This window comes from Cucurbita maxima, unplaced genomic scaffold (assembly GCF_002738345.1).
Source record: "Cucurbita maxima cultivar Rimu unplaced genomic scaffold, Cmax_1.0 Cma_Scf00040, whole genome shotgun sequence".
NCBI classification, from domain to species: Eukaryota; Viridiplantae; Streptophyta; class Magnoliopsida; order Cucurbitales; family Cucurbitaceae; genus Cucurbita; species Cucurbita maxima.
The window spans coordinates 1,482,332-1,509,059 of NW_019272056.1; the positions used below are offsets into that span (position 1 = coordinate 1,482,332).

The window sequence follows — 26,728 nt, forward strand, 5'->3', positions numbered from 1 at the left end:
TATTTTTACGACATAGACTCCTGTTCATCATATTGGCTCATAATGATTTTTTTTTAAAGATATATTTAGAAGCAACCTAGAAAATAGATATAAACACGAATTCATTAACGATTTTCATTGGCCATGAAATGATTGAAGTATTTTCGAACAATTAGCAACAAAAAGAGAAGCATCCACTCTTTACCTTTGCCAACCCTTCGAAAATCTAGAAAAGATTAGGCCAAGTAAAACATTACTTGCTTTCTGGAGTAAAATTAATTTCTATAAATAAACTAAATCTCAATCAAAGCTATTTACAGCTAATTGCTCTCATCGTAGAGGAAAAAATTTGTATTACATGACGGCTACCCAATTCATTTGTGACCACATCTCTCTGTACAGTTTAACCCGCACACTACACACAAGCCATCCTACCAGCCTGCCAGCCATCTCAGGACTAGCCGTCAGGAGTGAAGAGAGTTGATGTTGGGGTAAGATGTCCCATATCTACCTATTTCCCGAATGACTGGCCAGATTCCTTTCGCTAGTTTTTTTTCACGACGATGGCTCGCTTATGAGCACAATGAGTGTAACGACTTTCTTTCCCACAAAATATTGAAAATACTTTGAAGTTTGAAGATGAGATGGACCAAAATGAATATGTACGGTCTTGCCTATCCCCAGAAAAAAATTCAAATGAGAGCAGTAACAATTCTTGGTCACCTAAAGTCCAAAGCCTACTCTGACTCGGAGTCTATAGAAAGGAACATCCGCTGTCTGACCGAACGTTTCTGGCGAGGGAATGAGAAAGGACTACCTGATCTTTGCCTACTTGCTTTGTCATGTCTGACATCATTCATTCCAAGAAGCAGAGAAGCTGATGCAAGAATATAACTAGTTAGCCTCAAAATCAACAATACATCAGAATTATGAATAAATACAAATGCAGAAACGAGAGCAGCTGGAATTCAGTAGTAGATTTTAAAAGAAGTTTACAAAAACATGATTTCATTAATTCTGATGAAATATACAAAGGGGAGTAGAGCCTCTGCTAAGGCTAATGGGAGTTGCAAAATGGTTCTCCACGAGTATAATTTCAGAGATCTTTTGGGCATGATCTTTCTAAAATTATTAATATAGTATATGAGCAAGATAATGAAAAACGGCCAAAAAACGATATGTTATGCATAAACAAATCATTAAGAACCCAATTTTGTGCATGTGCATGTGCATGCTTTTGTTAAAAAAAAATCACAAAATAACAATAATAATAATAATAGTTCTAACAAACCGGAGACAGATTTTGAACCTCTAACCTCTTGGTTGAAATGTGCCTCTAATTAATAACTTTCTCAGTTTTTGTCGCATTCCCATCTTTCAAGATGTCAATTGCTAATTACTAAAAATATAAATTAATAATTCGCACCTTAAGAAGTTCTTAGATCCAAAAGAAAATGAACATGGTCTGCGAAGTCAAGGTCCAAAAGAAAGGAAAATAAATAAATAGATGACCTTTTTTAGTTTTCACTGTAGGAAAAGTTACAAAACATTAGTCAGGAACGAGAAGAAAATAAAACACTTTCAGGCAAAACATTGCAGTAACTACAATTCGCATTCACACTCTTCAGATCTGCAACCATCATTGAATTTAACCAATGTTCACAAATGCAACAGAAGAGGGAAAACGGAAAATAACTAACCAGTATCAGACAATGAATTGATTTCGCCTCCTGTTGATGGAATATGCTGTCTTGAATTTAAACCCCTGGAGGCTGTGGACTCCCCCCCATTGCTACCGCCTGCATCACCCCCAAGCCTGAGAGAGATCCAATCTTCAGTATGAACACCATTTGATACATCAGCCTCGTCTCTGAAATCAGACTGCATAGGAGCAACTGAAGGTCTGGTAGGAAGAAATATTTGAAGAGATGGATCATCACCAGCAAAAGCTAATGGATTATCAACCAAGCTGTCATTCATTTCACCATCAGTATGACCAATTGAAGAACCTGGAACAAGAGAAGCGGGACTTATAGCTGCCTCTGGGGTAGCTAAATAGCCATTCATGGTGGAACAATTGATGGAGTCATGTTGCAAGTCAACTAGAGCCTCTGATACATCTGCATCAGAGCTAAACAATTGGAATCCAGCACCTCCTTGAGCTCCAGGGGGTAATGACCAAACAGGCATGCCAAATTCATCGTCATGGGAATTAAAAAGACCCAAGCATGAATTTCCAGCCGATAATAGAGTTGGATCTTCAGGATATGCATCAGCGAGTCCAGGAGGTGGCATGGAGAAAGAAATCTCACCTGCATCTGCATGGTTGCTCTGATAAACAGTTCCAGAGGAAACTAAAATGTCATTTTCTTCATCTGAATCACTTAGAACAATGACTTCACCTTCAGGAGCAATAGGATTTTGTTCAGTAAATCCATACTCTGAGTCAACATGTAAGGACAGGGAATTCATCTCAATCCCATTATTGGTAGAGAAATCGAAGTTTACACCACCATCCTGGTTTACACTTGGATCTTCACCATCCCTACTGCCGGTGGCACTGCTGCTCATTGGGATAATCTTCTGGTCATGACCCCCATAATTTTCCGGTAATCTACTACCAGAAGTGAAAGTATTGATATCTTCAGGTCTGCTGACTTCCCAAAATCCATTACTATTCTTCCTGATGCCAAGTTTCAGACCACGATCTGATCCACCTTCCTGCTTTATCTGCTTCAATGCTTCCATCTTTGGTTTAACTTCCTCATTAGTAACACACGAAGTGCCGTCAGAGGAGTGCCACAGGCAAAGCTCACCAAGTTCCCTGCGCTCACTTTCAGTTCTTGACCGCACACGCCAGGAACCATCAGGCTTAACCTCAATTTCTGTAACATCTTCTCCACAATGTCTCATCTGTACAACCATAATATTGTATCATTAAATCAATTTCTTTGTAAAAATGTAGAAGAAGAATGCCTACGGCATTACCATAGATGTTATACGGTTGAAATAAGGGTCTATAATAACATTCTCCAGAGCATAGTTCTTCAGACAAATTGGACACTGCCACTGCAGTAAAAATACAAACAGTTAAATATGAGAACAAGATTTGCATCAGAAATTGATGTAACAACTTGCCTTCCTTGAACGTTGATTCAATTCTACGAACACTTCAAGATCAAAGCATCCCATATGAGCACAAGGACTAAATCGTCCAGCAATCTTCATCCTTGAACCACTCATCTAGAGGACAGAAGCACAGACAGGAAAAATGCAGATTACTATCAATAAATGATTTATGCAACACAAGGTGCGCCAGTATCCAAAAAGATGTAAGAACATTCTAGCTGAAAAATGAGTTCGCACTCTAGCTTCAGTTCCTTGATTGCACAGTATTAAAGGTAATTCTTGCTACAATGTTCCTTACAAAAATAATTCTGTAGAAGTGGATATGCATGCACATCAGTAATACCCAGTAGTCAGCCAATTAGAATTGACCAAATTACAAGCTGATGGGTATCCCATTACACTCACTTCAGTTTGACAACCAAAATTTAGTCAGTGAAACCATCTAATCAATGTCAAGTCTCTGTAACATTCGTTCGTTGTCCTTAAGTTAACACTGCAAAAATAGCTTAGACCTTGCAACTTCAGAGTCCATCTGAAATGTGGTATATTCTTCAAAACTGTGAGGAATGTGGTATACACATATGGTGCATGAAAAAAGCTTAATACTGCAACATGATTGACTTTGTTGCCCAAGGTAAAGGTAATTAAAAAGTTGATAGTTAAAAGTGAGCAGAACCACTACTCAGATGACCGTGAACCATATTCTTTTTCATTTTTCTCCATATCCAGACGGTTATATGATCCACTAGACCAGTCACTTGGTTCCAAACTATTTTCCAAGATAAATTAGATCTCCGTATTATGATCATCAATTGTTATTATCACTATTTTGTTTTAGGACAAGAAACAATTCCATTGATATGATGAATTTATACAGGTGAAAACCCTATCAAGAGGAAGCTACAAAAGCCTCCTACTAATTAAACGAGTTCTCATGCCATGATTGCAAAAGGGGGAGACATTTTTACACCATGATAAAGCCGAAACAGAAAGAGATTCAAAAGGAATTTTTGACGTCTTCTTATCAGGAAAATTATGTGCCTCCTCTCATTCTATAGCAACCAAATAAAGACTACAAAGGATAACCAAGCATTATATCAGTGGGAAGAACCACAGACCATCCAAAGCCCAGAATAATCCCACAAAGAGGAAGGGGAAGTAGGATTAGTTGTACTTTTTGAACAGTTGCCACTGATGAAATATCCATCCATGAACAATGTTCTCCTATTTGCAGATGATCAGAGTATTGTGGCAATAATTCCTTCATAAGCATGTCCTCCAAGATACCCCAAGTAAAATTCTCCTTGTGTGAACTTATAAATGAGGATATTAACATGCATGACAATATCCAAAAAAGACTCCCCAGTAGCAACCTCTTCCAAGATTACCACCAAAGAAGCTTGGAAGCTCTTCTCTCATATGGAATTTCAATTTTCCAGAAAACTTACAAACTGAAATGAGAAAGAAAAAAAAGGCCCATCAAGAACGAAGTTTCTTTATTAAAAAAGAAATAAAATTTACACTTCATTGATTGATGAAGAGGTTAAAAACTGTTCAGAGATTATAACCCAAATTACTTTTAGTTCTAACACAAAAATAAAGAAAATCTTTTATTAAAAAAAAATAATAATAATAAAAAGTGAATGAAGATTATGTCTCCATTGAATTAAGTTTAAAATTTAAACGGTGCATAAAAGCCCATGAGCCCACTCAAAACCAATAAAGACGAAATCCCACAGCACACTAAAACCCCATAAAATAAAATTTGTTAAAAAAAAAAACCATTAGGCATTAACCCTCACAAATCTGTTCCATTCCCCCTTCCTAAATTCTACTTCTCCCCACCATTGTTCAATCTCTTTCCCTCTCTGATGAACTTTGTCATCGCCCTGCCGCCAAACACCATCGTCAACCCCCTCTGCCCATGACATCATTGATTGCTTGAGAGGTTTGGGTTTTCAATGTGATATTTTGGATGTAATTTTATAAATAAATAAATAATTAATTAAAAAAACGCATACACGTGTTCATATGTCGAACATGTGTATAGAGCATTTTCAAACATATCTCTGCCAGACACATCTAACATGGAAAAATGATTCAGCTTTAATTTATACTTGTACCTCATGTTTCTTATGGGGAAAAAAACAAATCCATAATAATGACAAAAAGGATTTGACTCTAATTTATGCTTATACCTCATGTTTCTTGTGAAAAAATAAAGACAAAAGGAAAAGGAGAGGGTGGGTCACCTTGCTTGAGGCCTCTTTGGGCATGTGTCTACCCACTAGGGCAGCCATTAATAACGATGGAGAAATTTGGCAAGGATATGCATGCATCCTTTGATCCATTTTCTACATGTTTCACCAGAGCTTTTAGTCACAGGGGTAGAAAAGTCAGTTCAACGTTGCCAAAGGCCTTCTTGATGTCAAGCTTAACCACAGGGCCATTTTCTTCCTTTTGGCACACTCCCCCACAACTTCGTTCACAATCCCCAAATGAATATTGATCCTTAGTGATGGTGTAGGGAAGAGCTTTTTTAACGTTTCACAAAGAACTCAAGCTATGATCTTGTAAAGGCAAGAGGTATATTTCGTTTAAGCTTGTATTTATGATTCAGGTCTTAAAAAAAATCCTGGAACACTCTAATAATGTCTTTTTTAAGGATGTTCCAATATTTTTTTATCGAACTCTGTCGTGGAGACAAAAAAGGAGTCCAATTAAAGGAAATGACTCCAATCAGGAAGAATAAGACCTAGGAAATAATTACACAAAAAAGTTTTGTTATCGAGGCCCAGAGAGAGCCATAGAACCTAGCAAGGGGCCACACATCATAAGCTCCCCCTCAAATCCTCTAAAGATGTAGAACTTCATCATGTATTCATCGGAACCGAGTGATTGATTAGATCCAAAATTCTTTACGGCCAAAATGACTTTTGTTTCTGTAAAGTTTAAGAGCTTATTGTTTGATGATTGAATTTGTCTTTTATCTTCTAATGCATCCTCATGAAGAAGAGATGAAGGCAACAAAAGACATTCTTCAAAAGAGGATTGATTTCTTCTTGAAAAAAATTACAAAGAGATCCTTCAATAGCTCGTTCATTGAGATCTTTTCATGAACTCCAACTGAGATTACTACTTGGACTAACTACGGATTCTTGATTAGAATCAAATTCTCCCCCAAAAATTTCACTTTTTGGAAACCTCTACAGTTGAACAAATTACTCTCCTTGGAATACCCTTGTCAACTAAGGAAGCAGAATAAATGAGGGAAGACTAAAGAGAGCAGCACTCTAATTTCTTCTTGTTTGAGAGTGAAACCTTGTCCATCCAATTGGATTCTTTTGCAAAAGCTCCCAATAAGAATGCATTTTCCTTCATATAATCGCTGTCTGTAGCATTGTCAAGATCGAAAAAGAGAACACCTATTCAACTTCCTTTTGACAACGAAGAAATGTTCCTTCATCAGCATGTCCTCCAACATACCCTAAAAGGTAAAATTCTACTTGTGGGAACTTATATATGTGGGAATTAACAAGCACGACAATATCCAAAGAAGACTCCCTTGTCGCACCCTTCTCCCTCCAAACAGTGTTCCCTTGTGAAAAGGAAGCTAAATCTCAAAGCCATTTTTTCTTGAACTTGGAATGCCACTTTATTGATCGAATGTGGAATCTCATGCTTTTACCAACTGGCACAGCACCCTCCCAATTGATAAAACCCGACTCTTGATATTCACTTGGGATTGTCATTTTAAAGAAGAAACAAAAATCCAGTACAACGTATGAGAGCTTTCTTCAGGAGCATGTGATTTGAAAGAAAATAATAATTTTAACAATTGGGAAAAGGTTTTTTTTTTTTTTTTTTTTTTTTTTTTTTTTTTTTGTCACTGGATGAATTCATTTTTTGTTGCCTATTTGGTGCAGATTTTATGTCATTGCTACTCTTAACAATGATAGTCAAAGTTCGTCACCTTTTGAAGCCAGTTTTCCAGGTCTTTTGGAGTTGTGTGAGCTCATAACAGAGTTGGTTTTTAGTTTGAGGAGGCTCTCTTGCACCCTCCTTTTTTGGATAAGAGGGGAAGTTTTGAATCAAGCTTTTTGTTTTTTGCTGTTTTGTGAGGAATTTCCATGAAATGAATAATAGGATCTTTAGAGGGGTTGAGTGATCTTAGAAGGAGCTACATTTAATTCTTCTTTATGCATGTTCATTAATCGAACTTTTTATAACTACCAGCTTGGTCATAGTCTCTTATAGATTGAAGTCCATTCTTGTAGCTTGTATTGGATCCTTTTTGGTGGGCTTGTTTTTTGTATGCACTCATGCATTCTTTCATTTTTTTTTTTTTCAATGAAAGCTAAGTTTCTTACCAAATAAACAAAATAGTGATAGTCTGAATTCTCTTAGTTTTAGTGATCTTTTGGGGTTTGACTATCCTCTCCCTTCTGTTGGAATTTCATTAGCCAACTCCGGTGATCCAATTTAAAGTGTTTAACATTTCAAAGAGAAAAAGAATAGGCGATAAGCATAATATATAAAGGCTTGAGAAACACTTCTCCCCCTTCTCACAAATATCTCAAATGATAAGGATGATAATACGATGTAGAAGACTAACGTCTTTCAGTAAATGGCACGAGACTTACAGGACAGCGTAGGTTAACCCCAAAAAATTCTGCAACAACCTCCAAGTCACTATCACTATCAGCATTATCTGTAGTGTTCCCACCACCAATGCAACGGCAAATACGAGCAAGAGCATCTTGAAAACGTTCACCCTCTGACTCCTTAGGAATCATGCTTAGAATCTAAAGAAGAAAAAACACATGTAAACAAACGAGCATAGAGATAAAAAAATAATAATAATAATTAAAAAGAAAGGTAGAAATGAGATACTAGTGATAACAAAAGCCAACATTTGTAATAGACAAAAAAGGTAGAAATGAAAAACAATACAAACATGTGCATTTGTAACATGTCCAACTCCCCTCCTTTATAATGTGAGAAAAAACTCCAACATTCTTTTTTAGCCTTCTATTTCCAGCCATCTCCCTCTCTCACGCACCCAATTTCAATCTACCTCTCACAAATAATGCCCAAAATGCTTATCCCTCAAGATAGTCTCAAGCACCACTTTCCTAATAGCAACGTTCTTATAAATATAATCTCAATGCCTAAACCACCACCAGGTAAAGGATTAGTAACCAAAACCCATCTACCCAAGAAGCCGTCATCACCATCCGTCCCCCCTTACAAAATTTTCTTATGGCTGTAGAAATTAGTAACTTAATGAGAAAGGTAAGTTCAGTTCTATGGAGATGCATACAGAACAAGAAATGACGCAATGTATAAGAATAAAGTACTTGTCTTAGAAAACTGCCACTAAAAAAATGTATTCTAAATATAGCTGAAAATAAAAAAGGTGCTCCAAAATGATATAAAAAAGAATCCAAAACCTAGTCAAACATTTAACAACAATGGTTCCCAAAAAAATTATTTTTTTATAGAGAACCGAGCATTTCATTGATCCAAAAAAAGTAACCTGTTGAACAGTGCGTCGTTTCACAATTCGAACCCCTAAACAAAAAGTTCGAGCATCACATCCTGTTAATGTTATCTTATTCATTCCATCTTTCGTGCATGCTGTGATCTGACAGAACAAAGGTATCAGAAAGATAGGTGTTGGAGAAAATATAATTGTTCCAGTAGAAAATAGGAAATGTGAAATTTAATAAGAACTTACAATTGGGCCATCATCACGACCATTAGCCCCCAAAAGTTGAGAGCCGGGTCTATTAATGGCACGAACAGCCAAACCTGTGAAGCCATTAAAATTTGTTCCTCAACACTAAATGAAGTGTCCTACTGCATAGTAGAGATCCTCAATCATACATGCATAATGCAACAACTAATTTACCAAGAACATAGTTACAAATATGATAGATAAGTACAGTCACAAAATTGGCAACTATAGTTTTGATACATAAATAGATAAGTACAATCACAAAACTGGCTATTACAGTTTTGATACATAGAGCGACAAATTAATAACATAGCCTTAATTTTCTTATAAAAAAACATAATAATAACATACCATTAATTTGTAAGTCTGCATACTGAGGCCATTGCATCCTGAATGGAACTTTATCATTCAAAAGCATACACCAGGCCTAACATAATAAAGACATACTCAGTTCAAGAAATCAATCAGTTTACAGGGAAAAAGATTCAATAATATGATGTGCCAACCAACCTGAACATCGTATTCCGGTTTAGAAAGTAGGTCCTTATCTGCCCTCGTGAGTTGAAACGTTCTATCCACACTCTGCATTGGATTTGTACTACAAATTTGTACAAGAGCCCCATCATTCAAAATACAGAAAACCATTTTATATACGATCTGGAATGTGAGGAAAAGTGCAACATTAAAACTGAAATAAAAGTGGTGGGGTACCACATGCATAGTTCATACATCAGCAATCAAAAGTGTATGTCCAAGATCAAAAGCAAGTAAAGCAATAATGTGAATGTAGAAATGTAAAAATAAAGATATGCCTATGAAACTTCCACATTAAGTAATGTAGGCTCAAAGACCAAATACTTTGTCTGCAAACATAACTAATAATGTTAAATGGTCTCCCAAATTCTTAACCTGGAAACTTACTTTGTTCCAAAGAAAACAAAGTTGACACGAGCTCAGTTCCTTAAGCCCAAAAAATTAATAATAACTCATCACCTCCTCTATGATAAAAACCTGCTGTTGTAACTGAACTACCAAATGATGAAAGCATTGGTACTGTACCAAAAGCCTCAAAAACCTCTTTGGATATATAAACCCAAAAAGAATTTCTTAATGGCATATAAAATGCTTTAGGTTGGTCAAATAAGATAAAATTTTAATCGACTGTAACAATTTCGCAAGAGCAAGAATTGAACAAAAAAAATGAACATCTTTATCTTCGCTACAAGTCCATCTGAGCACAGACCCCTACCAACAGGTTGTTTGCGTGCAGCAATCAAGCCAATCACACACACATCCAGTTATTCACACATAATTCAGCAGTTCACACCCATGTAGCAGCTTACTTCAGCTCAAAGTAGATAAACTCTGGCTGTGAACTAATAAGATATTATGCAGATTCATTTGAACTTAGAAAGAATTTAGATAGGATGGGCGATTTTCTTTTTAGAACATCAAAAGCCAAATTTTATTTTCCAAAAAGGTAACATTCTAACAATTCAAAGTGTCCAGATGGATCAAAGAAATATCCTCTCAAAGCAAAAGGGGCGGCAAAAACACTTCCAAAATTTCCCTAAATCATAAAACTAAGAATAATTCAAAAACTAATAGCAAAAAAGACATCAGAACTTCTGCCAGGGAAACTGCTTCCATCAGGTATCAGATGGATAAAACAAAAAAGAGAAAGCACCCAGTTCAAGTGTAGATCAAAGAAACTGCACTTTTCAGTAATTGAGATAATCGTCTCCAGCATTTGATCCTTCATCCATTCGTTTAAGTTACTTCCAACTCTTAAAATGTAAATATAATCATCTAAACTTTTTTGAAAAGAAACAGGACATTTCACTATCATAATGAAATCTGCAAAAACAAGGAGAGGATAGCCTAAACCAGTGGCTAAGTGAAGTTACAAGGGAGCGCTCAAATTAGTCCACAGATATCATGAACTGAATAATTTCAAGAGATGTTACCGAGTCAACACCAAAAAGAAACAGCAGAAATGGCATACTACTTAAACTTAAACTAACAATTGTATCCACACATAAAAACGGTGCTTTCAGGTTTCTTTTTCTTTTCCGGAGATGTGGGATACAGAATATCCTGAATCAGAAGTCAATAAATGTGAACTCACCCATCCGTTGGAATGTTTGTAGACATTGTGGTTATCAGCTTTACGGGAAACAGAGGATGTGCAACTGAAACCCAAAAACTGTAGAAAAGAATTATTAGAAAATACATCATCAAAGAAGAAAACAAAACAACATTAGTTAATTAACTCTTATTAGAAACTGTTTATAATTGCTTTAATGAACATACAGGTTACTGTAAACTGATCCAATCCTAATTAGACTGTTCTTGTATAATCATGCCCTTCACCGAAGTATTTTTAATATTTCATTTTCAAATATTTCTGCTTCCTATAAAGCCAGTTTATGTTGACAACATAAGCTACTTATAACACAATATGGACATGCTGACACGTGCTTTTTTACAATCTAGGACATGGACACAACAAGAACATGCTTATTAAAATATAAATTTTTTCAAATACATATCATTTTTATACCCGATGAAAGATCAAAGTCAATGAGTTTATGCATTTATATGCTTAAAAATTAGTTTGATGTCTTTTACGCTCAAAATTTATTATTTTTGTCATATATGTGTCTATTTAGTATACTTAACTAGTGTTCGATGCATGTCTAGTAAATGTTGGACCTACTTAACTTTGTAGTGTCTAACATATTTATTGCACTAACAAGTATTTGATACATGTCCAGCAAGTGTTGGAGTGACACGGACACACTAGCAAAACTGAAGTGTTTGTACTTCTTAATATCAAATCATAGGGAGAAGATACTTTCAAGCAAACAACAAGCCTCATAACCCTCTATTGCACAAATCCATATGGATATTCACATGGGAAGGACAAAATAAAAGAAAATAATTATTGGAATGGATTACAAAACACATGCAAACATATATTCTGTACCCCCTAATTCCACAACTAAGAAGCCTATAAACTAAATTTTTTCATACGAAGCCCAATAGTCTAAATGAAATACAACTGTAGTAGATACGTACGGGTCTGCACGATTGAGTCGACAGATCTCACAATAGAAGTGTTCAGGGTATGGTGAATTCCCTTCCGTAGGTTTCTCTGGGACTATAACACAACTAATGTGCTGCCATACTTGGCACCGTGGATCCTCACACTGCCAAAAACAAAAGACGACTGGTGAACAAAAGTAACTGATGTTTCAAGGCAGATGGAACCATGAATGGGATCAAAATAAATAAATAAATAAAAACATGGAGGAACTTATGAGGAAAAACGCATAAAAGGAATGGTTTGATAGACCTTAATCATTGATTCTGTTTGCAAAGCACTTCCACAGAGACATCGAACCTTTGTATCTAATTGCAAAGAATCATCTGTTTCACCTTTTACCTGCACATTACTACTGTCTGAGACACCTTGACCCTTAGAAGCTAAATCCGTGGCCCCAGAAACCTGCATCTTTCTGTGTAAGAAAATCACATAAGTAAGAAGATGAAACAAATAAAAGATGACAGTTGGGCATACAAAAGGAATAAAAAAATGTGAAAAAGAAAGCACTACTTGAGTGAATGCAAGATATGATATATTTATGAAACATAAACATGTGAATAATTATTGAATTAAACGAAATTTGTCAAGAAAAACCTGGAAGAAAAATATGACACCAGAAGACAAACCTGTACGTGTCTTCAACTAGTTTTGCCACTTGATCCTTTCCAACAGCATTTTTCTTTGCCCACATTTTTGAAACTGAAACAAATAATTGCAAGAGATATTGATTATACAGAAAACACAGGTCTTACCAAGCTATAAACTAGCTAAAACTTAAGTTCACAGATGTAAAACAATGGAGTCATCAATGCATAATACCAGGAGAAACCAAAGAATTTTTGGTTTAGTTAACCAAAAAAATTGAACACAAGACCTTAACATTCATATATTGAACTCTCAACCAAGACATGCAAAATGGAACAATCAACATAACAGAATTGCACATATTTAAGGCCTTCAACGTATTCCAGCCGAAGAATTATGAAATAGAATCCAGTGTATTAAGGTTCATTCATGAGTGAAGGGACCCTATAAGGGTCGATTGTACTTAAGTGCGGTTATAAAGAAGAATATTATCAAAATTTATAGTTCTTACCTTGTTCATCAGAAAGAATGGCTAGTATCCGCTCAACAAGGTCCTACAAAAACATGCAGGACAATCACTACAACACAACTCATATTGCAACTTGTAATGCAAAAGAATATATACCAACGCACAACTGAACTTGATAAGCATGGAATCATATTGTCGTTGAACTTTTCTAGTCTTTCCTCTTTGGCACAGATATTTGCAGTAAGAGAAGTCAGTGTACAAAAAAGAACGAATGGATATCAAATTCTCCCAAAAATCAAGTAATTATGAGGACTTCAATTTCCAGTTGGGTTGTAAACCTAAGACTCGCAGACCTTTTACTCGACTATTGAAGGGCATTCATTTGACAGGGGAATATCATCGAGAGAGAGCTCGGGGACAAGCTTGTTAAACTTTTTCATATGTCCTGTGCTAGCAGGTAAACTTCATTTCAAACAAACAAAAGAAGAAGGAACTTTTCATTGATAAAATGAAAAGTCAAATGGCAGTTAATTCGACGAAGAAGAAACCAAACTAAAAGCCAATAAAACAAAAGATCAAAACAAACCATAAAACCTTTGAGCTTACAATAAAATCAACCAGAACAAATAACAGTGCAGCCACCCCCCCCCCCCCCCCCCCCCCCCCCCCCCCCCCCCCCCCCCCCCCCCCCCCCCCCCCCCCCCCCCCCCCCCCCCCCCCCCCCCCCCCCCCCCCAAATCAACACCACTTCAACAAACTTCTTATAAACTCATCTAACTACATTTAAATTCCCACTAATGCACTAAGGATTGTTATAAAGTCCTAACAAGTCACACAACTCTTGTCACGACTCCCTTCTCCCAGAAGCTGAAGCTGTCCTGCTATCATACAAACCACAAGAGGAAGAATTTTCGTCAAAAGTACTCTTCAACGGAAAAGAAAATTTTCCAGAAGGAACCATCACCAACCAACTCAAACAAGAGACTCCTTCAATAAAGGTTTACTAATATTCAGTTCTTTACATTGAAGAAATAAAGGAGAGTTTAGGCATACTGAAAGGAGGGTAACCATAAGAAATTAATTTTTTGAAATATGAAAAAAGAAATGTATCGTTAAGATAACCAATTTAACAAGAATTGTTCTATATTGAAAATATGGGCAATAATTAAAAAAAATGTTCGTTGTATATCAGAACGAGATTATCTTAATGGATCTTTGTACTTAGTATTACTTCATAATGCTGGGGGCAAATTTTTTAATTATAAAATTTGACCTGTCAATCTATCTTAGTTTAGGTTAACTTAATTGAGAGCAGAGTAGGCATATACCAAAAATATAGGGAAAATTTGTCTTATTATAACAACCATTTCACTGCACTGAAGATAATAGATTTGGTGGTTTCTACGTCTCCAACGATTCTATCTTTCTCCCGCACTGCAGCATAAAAATTTGAACAAGTCTATGGCCTAACAACTACATCTTTGTTTTCTTTGCTGGACAAAGGAAGTCACCATCCGGAAAGTACATAATTACAACTTTCTAATTGAAGCATTCATGAATTTGAACTTTGTAGTTCATTAGAAGTCTAGATTTATCAAAGGACTTAGGAACATAAATTGAATCCAAGATGAGCAAGTGAATGCTGCTGGCAGAAACCCAAGATAATCTTTTGACTTCAATAATATATCCCATACCTTCAGTTCAGTTCAATTCAAGAATTTATGGTACAACAAACGAAATCCTCACATGCATTCCCATAAGGATTGCAAAACCTCCTTCCTAGAGTTATGGAAGATTATGAAATTTTAATCCAGCCTCAACAGTTAGGAATAACAGAAATTCACTCAAGGACTCTTAATCCCATTCTTCGAATTTAATACAAAAGCCCCCTAAGAAGACACAGTACCTACTTGCCAGAAGAATTCTACTTTCTTATTCCAAGTGACAACCTAAAAGACCTATATCTGGTTGGCATAGGCTCATCAAAGATATTGTGCTTTCTTAGACAAACCAAAGTTCCCCCAACTAACCTCAACGTCTGTATAAACAATACAACTTTAACAAATCACCAAACCGTGCTTTAGAAAAGTGTGCCTCGTCAAAAAGGCTCCCTCACAACCTCAACTTCTTTTCTTTTCTTTTCTTTTTTTTCAAAAAAGACTTTCGTAAATAAATGAAGAAATAACCAAAAACCCTCATTTCTCTAAAGATAAACAAAATTTTACAAAGCGTTGTTCATAATTCTGTATTTTTTTATAAATAAAATTTTAATTTACATTTTCCTATCATGCACCATAAAAAACCTTGTATAGCTTTTTTTTTTTTTTTTTTTTTTTTTTTTTTTTTTTTTTTTTTTTTTTTTTTTTTTTTTTTTTTTTTTGAGTGACATCCAGACTCCAGCAGAAATGAAATATGTTCATGCACCATGCTGCGCAAGAAGTAGAAAAAGTCAAAAACCACCATCAGACGTTTGCCAATGTACCACTATACAATTTGAATCAAACAACATGTTCAAGATAATGATGCTGAAACCAACAATTAGGACTTCTTATAATAGCTTTCTTCTTGTCTTTTGGACCTTTGTATTCACCTCAACCCTCTTTGTCTTCTTGTGTATTACTTACATTTTTCTCAACAAGACTGTTTCTCATCAAAATAAAAAATAACATTCAACATTCAGACAATTCACCTGCTTCTTTCCTTGCTTTGAGAGACCTAGTTGAGTGAGAATATCCTTGAGCTCTTTTATTCGAAAATAAGCCAATTTATCCTACAAGTGAAAATGAAACATCACAAGTAGAAATCAAATCAGTAGCATTAAAATTTCTTCATAATATCCAAATTGATCTAATAAAATCAATGCAAGGAAGGATAAAGATGTACTCTGTCTAATCAAAGTTACAACCACCAAAAAATCAAATTTAATTAGTAATGCTAATTTTGGAGTTTCTTAAATGATGAATTAGAAGTTTGAAATTTATGAAGAAGATAAACCAGCAAATAGAAAACGAAAATGAAAAACTGGACTTTTGGACAACTAAGACTAACATCATAAACATGTGTTCAATCTTATACAATGGAAGATTAAAGTATTGTTCTAGATGAGTTGCATTCAATTTAAGCTAAAACTAGACTTCTTCTCTTCTGAACTTTGCAATCCTATACTGCATTGAAATATAAATGGCCTGAAAAAATGATGCAGTTAGATGGAATGGTATTACAACTACCTAATCAAACTACAGTAATTCTTGCTAAATACTCAACTGGCCAAACCCTGCTATACCTATTTTGTTCATTATAAAAAACGAAAGTCAATCTAACTTTCTTTAATCTCTTAGTTCAACACTCAAGGCTATAGTTTAATCAACAATATTACATTTAAATTTGATAGTAAAAAATAGTTCAACAGTAATCCAAGTGAGATGGGAGCTTGAAAGACTCAATGACTCAAAAGGCTGGCCACTTGATTGAATTCAAGGAATTTTAACAGTGTTCAGCAATCACAGTAAACATCAAGAGCGTAATTAGACAAATGTAAAAAACAAACTCTAAGTTAAACTTGTGCCATCCCAATCATCTCAAGCCAACAGAGAATAAAGAAGAAAAAAAAGTAACCCAGAGGAGCAAATCCCCTAGGAATATGGCTAAACGACATTTTAGAGCCAAAAGTCGACGTTAACCTTACATTACAGCAACAAATCCAGAAGCAAGCCAAGTGACAAGGCAAATGAGTAGAGTATCCCCAAATTCAAATTACCAGTCATAAAAATTACAACATGCACTGAAACAATACAAATTGAACTAAAACCCAGGATTATCAGGTACCTTGCAATTAGCAACCAAGTCCATCTCTTCCAAGCAACAACCCGCAAAATCCCCAACGATGATGAGCCAAAAGACGATTTTATCAGCAACTCAACACACACCAACAACGCATGGTCCTCAAAACTGCGATTGATCTCATGAAAACAACCAAAATGAATACAAAATCAGATTCACATACAAAATTCAAGCATAATTGATTAAAAAAAAAACAAGCCACCAATCAATTGAAGTAATAGATAGCGTAAAATCAGATTGCAAAGTTACCTAAAGGAAAATTGGATTTCTACAAAGTGGAAGAAGAATTGAAATCCGTATATTGATGAAGAAACGCTCGGGTCGCCCACGCCGACTTCTCCACTCGAACCTGTCCTTTAACGCTAGTGTTTCTTTTTGACCGAAACCCCAACCAGAACCAATCCCCCTCCAATTACAAAGTTCGGACTCATCGGCGATTATCCATTCCGGTTTATGACGGAGAACATGTCCGGGCTGCGATACGCTGTGCTCGTAAGTAATTTTTCATTTCGTTAAACTTATTTAATCATTTATCATTTCTTATATAAAATTAATTCGACGGCTCAGATTTGAAGATAACGTGTAGAAGAATGCTTCTTATTGTGCCACGTCATCAAACTTCTCTACATGTTGTACGCACGATTTTTCCCTAAAATCAATAACCAGCCGGGCACATTTTCGAATCAAATAATTGATTTTTTTTTTAATGAAATATTATTTTGCACAAAAAAATGAACAAAAGTAAATAATTTTATTACTTAGTTTAATCCAAAATATTTTAATACAAATATAGAATTATTTTAATATTTTTAAACCAAGACGAGTAAGCCTTTTCTATCTCCATCCTCCCATCATATTTCAATCCAACCATTGAAAATTCCCTATCAAGATTTTTATTTTTTCAATATAATTTTTAACTAAAAAGATAAAAAATTCTAATAAATTTAATAATATTTGATAAACAAAAATATAATATAAAGTTGAAAACTTAAATTTCAATATTTATATATTATTATTTTATTTATATTACTTTAATTTATTATTCTGTGTGGAAATAAGGTAAACAAAAATATAATATAAAGTTGAAAACTTATATTTTAATATTTATATATTATTATTTTATTTAGATTATTTTAATTTATTATTCTGTGTGGAAATGAGGGAGATTAGAGTTTGTAAATACATTTCAAATGATTTAATTTGCATCACCTTATTGTTTTTAATTATTTATTAATTTTATTTCTCACCCAAATATTATTTTTAGTTAATTAAAAATAAATAAATAAAATTATTATTAAAAAATTTTAATTCGGTTTCACTTTTCAAATATGGGATATTATTGTTAGGAATTTAAAATTCAACATGAGATTTTAATATTTGAAACGTAAAAGTATATCGTTAAATTAATTATTAAATATTAATATATTATTTAGACTTATTAAAATTTGCTATAATATACTATTTTATTATTCTGATTAGTTTATATTTATTTAATTATTTAATTAAATTAAGTTATTTAATTATCACTCCTACCTATAATTAAATTATAATTTAATTAACAAAAATAGTAAAACATGTACGTATTATATTAAAACTATAAAATTATAATTGATTAAAAATATTAACAATTATTAATTAATAATGTTAATATTTCATATATAATTTTTTTTAATTTGGTTTATATTTAAAATTGGTTAAATGAACTTTAACCTTTTATTCATAATTATTTTATAAAAATTTTGTTTCCAATAATTTAAATTAAAGAAATAACTTAATTTAAATCCTATAAACTTCTAAACAATTAATTTATAAAAACTAATATATATATATATATATATTGTAATTTAAAATTAAAATTTACCAACCAATTAAATTTCCTAAAATACGGTCAATAATTTTTTAAAAGCTTTAAAAATAAAATAAATAAAAACTGGACAGGAAAGTTAGGAGTACCCCACTATTTAAATGCGCCTTTAATCTATATCGAATCTTTTTTTTTCAGAAAGAAAAAAAGGAAATTTTCAATCTGGGCTCACAAAATTACCAAACTACCCCTGTCGACGTGGAATTGTCGCGGCCGTAGATTGGTGTATTATTCACATGTGAACACAAGAATAGAATAACGGAATGGATTTGTATTTTTCTCCCAACACGTGGAAATTCGAATAATTATTAGTGAATTATAAATAATTCTCTCGCAAAATAATTAAAATAAATGCATATTTTATTTTTAGATTTATGCTCATTGGATAAAAATACCCCTACCTATCTATTTTATTTTAAAAATATTTTTAAATTTTTAAAAGTTTAAATAATACTCTTAAATTTTAACAAAATTTCAAAAATACCTTCCAATATCCTTTTATTTAAAAAAAAAAAAATCAAAAAGTACTCACGGCTCTATATTTAAAAATTCTATGAAATTTTAAAAAATATTATTTTATTTAAAATTCATGAATATTTTTTCAAAAAAAATTAGTTCAAAGATGTTTTTAAATTTTTTTAAAAAGTTGATTTTTGAAAATTTAATTATATATTTTAAACTCTTTTTATGGTGGCCTTAATTAGTTTTTTCTATTTACTGCTCTTTCCTATCAGGAATAGAATCTAAATCTATAATCACTCGTATTATTAACTACTAACGAATGAGTCTTAAAAAAAAAGGGTTCTGTTATATATAATATAGTGACGTTATACTTACGGTTCTCGCAAAAGAGAATTTTGTTTTAATTGAAAAATAGTTGTTTCTCACCTGTTATATCAAATTCACATAAGAATATGAAGAACTTTTTTAGTAAAATCTCGTTTACTAAAAAAATTTGTATTCCAAGACAGAACAAAAAGGACAATATACAGGATGGGTAGAAGAAGATGTGATACTTGGCTTGATCCATGATCTGAAACGACGTTACGGGATATAATATATTAAACGACTACACCAATTCTAAGGGTCCATGATCTTTTCTCACCGTTCGAATCAGTCCATTTGTTGTTGTCAAGAAAGACGGTTTTCCGCCATCAAAAATGATTTTTTTTTTTTTTTTTTATTGAGATTATGGGATTTTATATTTTAGCTAGACGTTTTTTATTATGTTTGGTGGTTGAAAAATTTGAGGAAAAAAACAAGAGAACTTAAAAAAAAAAAAAAATTAAAATTGGGTTTTTTCGTTTAAGAAAACTTCAAAGAAATTGATTATTTAATTATTAAAATTATTTAAAATTTTAGACATACTTAGAAATGACAATTTCTTAAACTTTTTATTAAAAAATTAAAGAAATCAATTTAATTTTTAAAGGTTCAAGAAAAAAAAATTAAAAATATTAATGATTTTTGTTTATATATTAATACTAAGAGTATTTTTTAAATGTAATAATATTTTTTTAAAATAAAAAAAAAATAAAACTTTCAAATTTTTTATTTTATTTTATTTTATTTATTTATTTATTTATTTAAAACTATGGTCGCCCAACTATTTTGACTTGTGACCAAATTTGGGGAAGAAGAAAGGTATTTATACCAACTTTGTTGAAAGGGACATTGATGGGCCAAGTTACATAAATAAAGAGAAAATGTAAGAACCATATTTGATTATTTTTACTATAAATTTTTAATTTCTTTGTATTAGAATAGTACACGTGGAATAAAGGTTAGTATGAAAACAAACCCGAGAAAGAAAAAATAAAAAGGAAAGAAATGTAGAGTGGAGTTAAGTACGAAACTATCGAAACATACGAGGGTATCATGTTCAAACAATAACTTAAATGGTGTAATAGTCTAAACTCACCCCTAGTAGATATTGTCTGTTTTTGTCTGTTACGTATTGCCGTTAGCCTTACGATTTTAAAACGTATCTACTAAGGAGAGGGATTTCCGCACCATTATAAGGAATGTTTCGTTAAGCTCTCCAACTGATGTGGGATCTCATAAATGATCTATAATAATATAGATAAGGTTGAGTGTTTTATCCTAATAACAATATTGAGACGATTCACTTTGTAATTACCACAAATGATTTGATCTAAATTGTTAAAATCTCACGTCGATTGGAGAAGGGAGTAAAACATTTCTTGTAAGAGTGTGCAAAATATCTCCGTAGTAGACGCGTTTTACAATCGTGAGATTAACATCGATACGTAACAGGTCAAAGTAAACAATATCTACTAGCGGTGAACTTGGTTGTTATGGTTCATGTAGAGTTGATTATATGTAATTTTAGTGAGGCTGACGACGATACGTAATGGGCCAAAGCAGACAATATTGGCTAGTGGTGGGCTTGAGCTGTTATAAATGGTATTGGAGCTTGACAATATCTACTGACTGTGTGTCAACTAGGACGATGGCCCTCAAGAGGGATGGTTCGTGAGATCCCACATAGGTTGGTGAGGAAAACGAAACATTTCTTATAAGGGTGTGGGAACCTATTCCTAACAGACGCGTTTTAAAATCATGAGGCTAAAGGCGATACGTAATGGACCAAAACGGATAATATCTGCTAGCAGTGGGCTTGAGTTATTACAAATGGTATCACAGCCAGACAATATCTACTAGCGGTGTGGCAACAAGAATGTTAGGCCCTCAAGAGGGATGGATCATGAGATCCCACATCGGTTGGTGAGAAAAACGAAACATTTCTTATAATGGTGTGGAAAGCTCTCTAAAATACGCGTTTTAAAATCGTAAGGCTGACAGTGATACGTAATGAACTAAAACAGACAATATCTGCTAGCGGTGGACTTGGGCTGTAACACATTTTTTTTGGGTTGAAACCTTTTGGATTCGGTTTCTTTCGTAAGTGTTTATATTTGTATTTGATTTTCACTTTCAAAGTGGATTGGATCTAATCCACGATCCTAATTGACTCAACCCACATCCCGCACGCTGACTTGAGTTGACTCCCAACATTCGCGGCTCTATCCAACCGCGTTCCTAACCATGGCTCGCGCTTGGACTGACGTCCTATGCTCGACTCACTCTTGGCTTCACTTAGCTTCGACTCAACTTAGGCGACTTAGATGTCTTAGATTGGAACGATAAATCATTTTCTATTATTTAAAGTCAGTATGACATCTGTTTAGCCAATTAAAGTATCATTAAACCAAAAGTTGAATTAATTGATGTCGTTAGTTAAGTTAAATCATTTAATATTATCTCAACCCGATAGTGTGGGGCTCTTTGAATTTCAAGGAGTAGATTCAAGTTAGCATTAAGAAAGTATGATGACTCCGGCTTAGGCCAACAAAGTATGTGGTCTTACAGTTAGATACACATAGACTTGGTCGGATGACTTGTGTGTAGTATGAATGATACATACGCTATGGCCCCTTTACATGTCATATTTTTAGGATGCTATAGTGTGTTACGTATGATATGATATACATTACATTGTGATATGAATGTTTATGATGCATATACTTCTAGTATGTCACACCATGTATATTATGATAACATTGATGAGCAATGTATGTTAACCATGATAGATATGTCGAGTATATATATGCATGTTTCATAGAACATTATGTCGTGAAAGGAATGGAAGTCTGGTTTCCATCATAATTATGTACTATGATTAGAAACTATGGGACCTCATGCATGTTGTATGTCACGAGCATTGGAATACTTACCTAATATTTAAAAGGTTACTGTTAGGTGAGAGATTCGTATAATTAAAATGATTTAAAGGGTTAGTGTGTGATTAAATCGAAAATAGAGTCCAAGCGGTAACAAAATATTTGAAGAAATCAAGTTTGACAATGAAATCGAGAGTGACCATGAGCTATGATTGAACAACAAGAACGGGAATTACATATAGTAAATTTCCATAAACATATTATAACTTTGTTGAGAGAAAGAGCGGGAGGAAATGTAATAGCAAACGAGAACGAGAATAAACAGACTAGAAAAAATAGTCAATATAACCCTGAATCTGTCGCTAAGATCACCAATGCTTGAACTGGATAAGAAATAACTATAGATTGAGACCATTGAAACTCTTTCGGAAGATAGACCAACTCAGAGAGAATATTTCGTTAGAGATAACTAAATAGGATCACCCACCTTCACGAATTCCTCGGTAAGACTCGCTAGATATACTCGGACCCGTGGGCAACCTTTTTATGAATAGCTACCCCAATTAGAGCATCCCGTAACACTATCTGCTGATTGGTGTAAAACGAGCTTAGTTCATGTTGGGCTCGACTAGCTACGATAAACTATGTCCTTGCTTGGGTAAGCCAGTCGGATGAGAGAGTAGTCTCGATAAGAACTACAAAGGTTAAAATTAGAAACTGAGTTTAAAAACAAAGTAAATAAAGGAGAGATTTTTTCCTAAATTTTTAAAACCTATTGTCCGCCTCTCCCTTCTGGGAGCGCCCTGTTTCATTTCTACCAAAAATTCGCAGCAAATCGTCTGAAAATCTGTATTTTTGCGCTATAATCTCTCTTCAATTCTCAAAGTTGTGTTTCATTTGATCTTGTTTTGAGCTTTTTCTTGTTTTTGATTTCGTGTTCTGAAGAATATGAATCTCCTCCTTCGCATTCGCATTCAGTTCTTGAGGAATTCCATTAACCAGCTCTGTAACTCGATTCCATCGAATCCATATTTCGTTTGTCTCAGAAGATTTTCATTTCATTCATTGTTGTTGAATACTGATCATGGTAACTTCAGCCATATTCTCCGTCTATCTCAAATCCAAAACTATCCAGCTCCCGTCCTCTCTTTTACGAAATTTTGTTTGAATTTCTACTCTAATAGGGCACCTTCAAGATCCTTTAGGAGGAGAGCGAGTAAGAGATTGAAATCCAGAATCAAACCTAAGCTGAACGAGGCCCAATTTCAGCAGGCAATTTCTCAAATCCCTCCAAGGTTTAACTCCGAAGAACTCTATAATGTCATTTCTGTTCAGGGAGATCCTTTGGTGTGCTTTGAACTGTTCAATTGGGCCTCCCAGCAGTCTCGTTTCAGACATGATGTTTCCACTTATGAGATTACAATTAAGAAGCTGGGTGAGGCGAAAATGTACGAAGAAATGGATAATGTTGTGAACCAGGTGCTTGCTGTTCCTTCTATTGGTTCTGAGACTCTTTACAATACTATGATATATTTTTTTACTGAGGCAAGGAAGTTGACTAGAGCTATCAATATATTTAAGCATATGCAGAACAACAGAAACTTGAATTGTAGGCCTTCAATTAGAACCTATAATCTGCTTTTTACTGCATTCTTGAGTCGGGGTCGTAATGCTTATATAAATCACATGTATATGGAGACTATTAGATGCCTGTTCAGACAGATGGTGAATGATGGCATTGAACCTGACATATTTACTTTAAATTGTATGATAAAGGGGTATGTGCTATCCCTTCATGTCAATGATGCTCTCAGGGTCTTCCACCAAATGGGTGTTGTTTATAGTAGCCTCCCAAATTCATTTTCCTATGATTATTTGATTCATGGGTTATGCGCGCAAGCGCGAACGGATAATGCGAGGGAGTTGTGCAATGAAATGAAGGAAAAGGGGTTTGTGCCAAGTAGTATATCATATAATTCAATTGTTAATGCTATGGCTCTCAATGGAGAGGTTGAAGAAGCAGTGAATTATTTGTGGGAGATGATTGGTAATAGAAGGTCTCCTGATTTTATTACATATAAGACGGTATTGGATGAACTGTGCAGGCAAGGGAGGGTTGGAGAAGCCACGAGTTTGTTGAGGGAAGTGCAGGAGAAGGAACTTGTGGATGGTCATACTTATAGGAAACTTCTCTATGTGCTTGAAGATGACTATGGAAATGTAAATGGTGGATGGCCATGATCTGGAATCATGGATCGTGTGGTTTTTGAAGGTAGGATGGACTCGTGACGTTTGATATCAGAGCCACGCTTTGTGTTTTAGTTGGATCAAGCAGATAGAAAAGCGGCCTGTCTTGATTTCTCCCAGTGGTTGTTGTGTATCAATGGAAGGTTTACCGATGCCATTTGCTGAAAAGTTAGAAACCTATGATTTATTCAGATGCTTTACTTAATTTAGTTATAGATCAAGAAGATTCTTCTGGAGAATCATCAATCAATTGTGGCTACTAGGCTTAGAGCTGGTGCATATCTTTTCTTCAAGAGTTACAGCTGGTGCATATCTTTTGTGGCTACACGGCTTAAAAACGCTACAAATATTAGTCAATCAGCGAGGTAAAAAGTCTAGCAGCTTCGCTCCTTCACCTATTGGTAAAGTAACTTCGCTCCTCTCCTTTACGGTCTCACAATTTCATTGTCTGAACCTATCGGTAGAGCAGCTTTGCTTCTTAGACGACACCTATTTACCAAGAAAAAGAGAAAGAGATAAGCTATTCCATTGTTTGAACTTATCGGTAAAGCAGCTTTGCTTCTTAGCCGACACCTATTTACCGAGAAAAAGAGAAAGAGATAAGCTATTCCATTGTTTGAACTTATTAGTAAAGCAGCTTTGTTCCTTAGCCGACTCCTAAAAGGAGTAAGAGATAAGCTATTCCATTGTCTGAACCTATTAGTAAAGCAGCTTTGCTTCTTAGCCGAGAAAAAAGAGTAAGAGTACGAGAAAAAGAGTAAGAGATAAAAGCTTATTGAGACTTCTTTAATAGCTTACAAATGCTTTTCTTCTCAACAACGTAACAACTTTTGAACAGTACTTGAAGCAGTGAAGCACTTGGACTTAGTTCATGAATCCAACTGTATACTGCTGGTACATTCTCACATCCCTTCATTTCTTTTCATATAATAGGTGTATTCTCATGCGAAGCAGCCGTCTTTGTGGGACTTGAATTATATGATATCTTCTCCAAAAGAAGCTCGTGATCCCTTTATGGCTTTTCCCCCCATCAAGTTCAAGGTACTTTTTTCAAGCTGAGTTCATTAGTCCAGCAGGATAGTGCTATATTTATAGTGCTCAAGACATGTTTCAATTTTTGACTAGTGGGTTGTTGTCTAGTAGAATTTGCATTTAAGAACATGAAGAATTGAAGTAAAACAACACTTGAGATTAATGTATATCACACTAATCTTCTGTTTGCTATTGATCTGAAAATTAATCTAATTGTGTAAATGTAAAAAAGATATATGTGGATTTATGTGTAGCAATACGCCAAAAGCAAATAATATTTAACTATAAGTTTGCTATTCTAGCATCGTGGATAAGATATCTATTACTATATTATAAGATATCTTTATAATAATCTATTACTATATTGTGAATTTAAAAAGATATAATAGATCAATTAAAGATAATTGCATGTGGTTGAAGTGGATTGAAAAATGAAATCAATTCCAAACCTAAGCTTTTGTGATTACATTACACTTTTGTTCTACGATTTGTTGTAGAGAATAGAATTTTAGGAGATAAGAAACGTATCTTGAGATTGATTGCAATGAAGTTTAATCGTATTGTAAGTATGCTTAAATTGTAAGCTTAATCATTGAACTTTTTGAATAATGTAATTGAATGACTCAAAATTTTGAGTCCAAATGAAATATGACTCAATTTCTTAAGTTTTATGGCTTTGCTCACTAGGTTAAAACAAAACAAATTCTCTCCCTCTCTCTTCTTCTTCTTCCCCCTTTTGTCTCCCTCCTCCCTCCCCCTCTCCTTCCTTCTTGTTCTTACCTTTCCTCTTTTCTTTTTCCCTTATTCTTTGACCTCTCTGCTCTCCACTTTCAGATTCAAGAATCCTATCAAGAGCGAGAAATAGAGCACGAGCAAGATTGAGAATGTGAGCGAGATGACAATGCACAAGAGAGAGACTGACAAAGCATGGATTGGCAAAGACGTCTATTATACTTTCACATGTTGCTGGGTATGAGAAAAAAAAAAAATATACCAACCCAACCCAACCCAAAGTGTTTGCAAAGTTCTT

General features: G+C 34.2%; 2 protein-coding genes across 8 annotated transcripts; one reads left to right on the forward strand and one right to left on the reverse strand.

The window, feature by feature from the left end:
* Positions 1-228: 228 nt before the first annotated feature.
* Positions 229-17,306, reverse strand: LOC111469401 (E3 SUMO-protein ligase SIZ1-like). 4 transcript variants are annotated; one of them, XM_023114643.1, is made up of 17 exons: positions 17,101-17,304; positions 16,837-16,889; positions 15,701-15,781; positions 13,054-13,096; positions 12,584-12,656; positions 12,207-12,369; positions 11,930-12,060; positions 10,977-11,054; positions 9,359-9,446; positions 9,200-9,275; positions 8,849-8,922; positions 8,648-8,755; positions 7,752-7,913; positions 3,118-3,222; positions 2,968-3,048; positions 1,680-2,892; positions 229-856 (listed from the first exon to the last, which is right to left on the reverse strand). In XM_023114643.1, the coding sequence occupies exons 2-17, from the start codon at positions 16,858-16,860 to the stop codon at positions 717-719; spliced, it is 2,640 nt and encodes an 879-aa protein (XP_022970411.1). In that variant the 5' UTR covers positions 16,861-16,889; positions 17,101-17,304; the 3' UTR covers positions 229-716. The 4 variants fall into 4 exon arrangements, with proteins under 4 accessions (XP_022970411.1, XP_022970409.1, XP_022970410.1 ...); XM_023114641.1 differs by having other exon boundaries at positions 16,837-16,959; positions 17,101-17,303; XM_023114642.1 differs by having other exon boundaries at positions 16,837-16,970; positions 17,101-17,303.
* A 5,873-nt stretch (positions 17,307-23,179) lies between these two features.
* LOC111469407 (pentatricopeptide repeat-containing protein At2g27800, mitochondrial-like) lies at positions 23,180-26,675 on the forward strand. Of its 4 annotated transcripts, none has more exons than XM_023114651.1 (3): positions 23,180-25,423; positions 25,600-25,707; positions 26,533-26,675. In XM_023114651.1, exon 1 carries the CDS (start codon positions 23,368-23,370, stop codon positions 24,658-24,660), a length of 1,293 nt encoding a protein of 430 aa, XP_022970419.1. In that variant the 5' UTR covers positions 23,180-23,367; the 3' UTR covers positions 24,661-25,423; positions 25,600-25,707; positions 26,533-26,675. The 4 variants fall into 4 exon arrangements, with proteins under 4 accessions (XP_022970419.1, XP_022970420.1, XP_022970421.1 ...); XM_023114652.1 differs by having other exon boundaries at positions 23,180-25,067; XM_023114653.1 differs by having other exon boundaries at positions 23,180-25,031.
* Positions 26,676-26,728: the final 53 nt, after the last annotated feature.

Bases quoted from the DNA above. Each gene is read 5' to 3' on its own strand.
- LOC111469401 (XM_023114643.1), bottom strand. From the start codon at position 16,860: ATGGACTTGGTTGCTAATTGCAAG. The intron at 8,923-9,199 runs GTATGTTATTAT...ATGGCTTCACAG, and splicing joins TGCAGACTTACAAATTAATG to GTTTGGCTGTTCGTGCCATT. The intron at 3,223-7,751 runs GTAAGTCTCGTG...TCTGTCCTCTAG, and splicing joins GGGTTAACCTACGCTGTCCT to ATGAGTGGTTCAAGGATGAA.
- LOC111469407 (XM_023114650.1), top strand. From the start codon at position 23,368: ATGAATCTCCTCCTTCGCATTCGCATTCAGTTCTTGAGGAATTCCATT.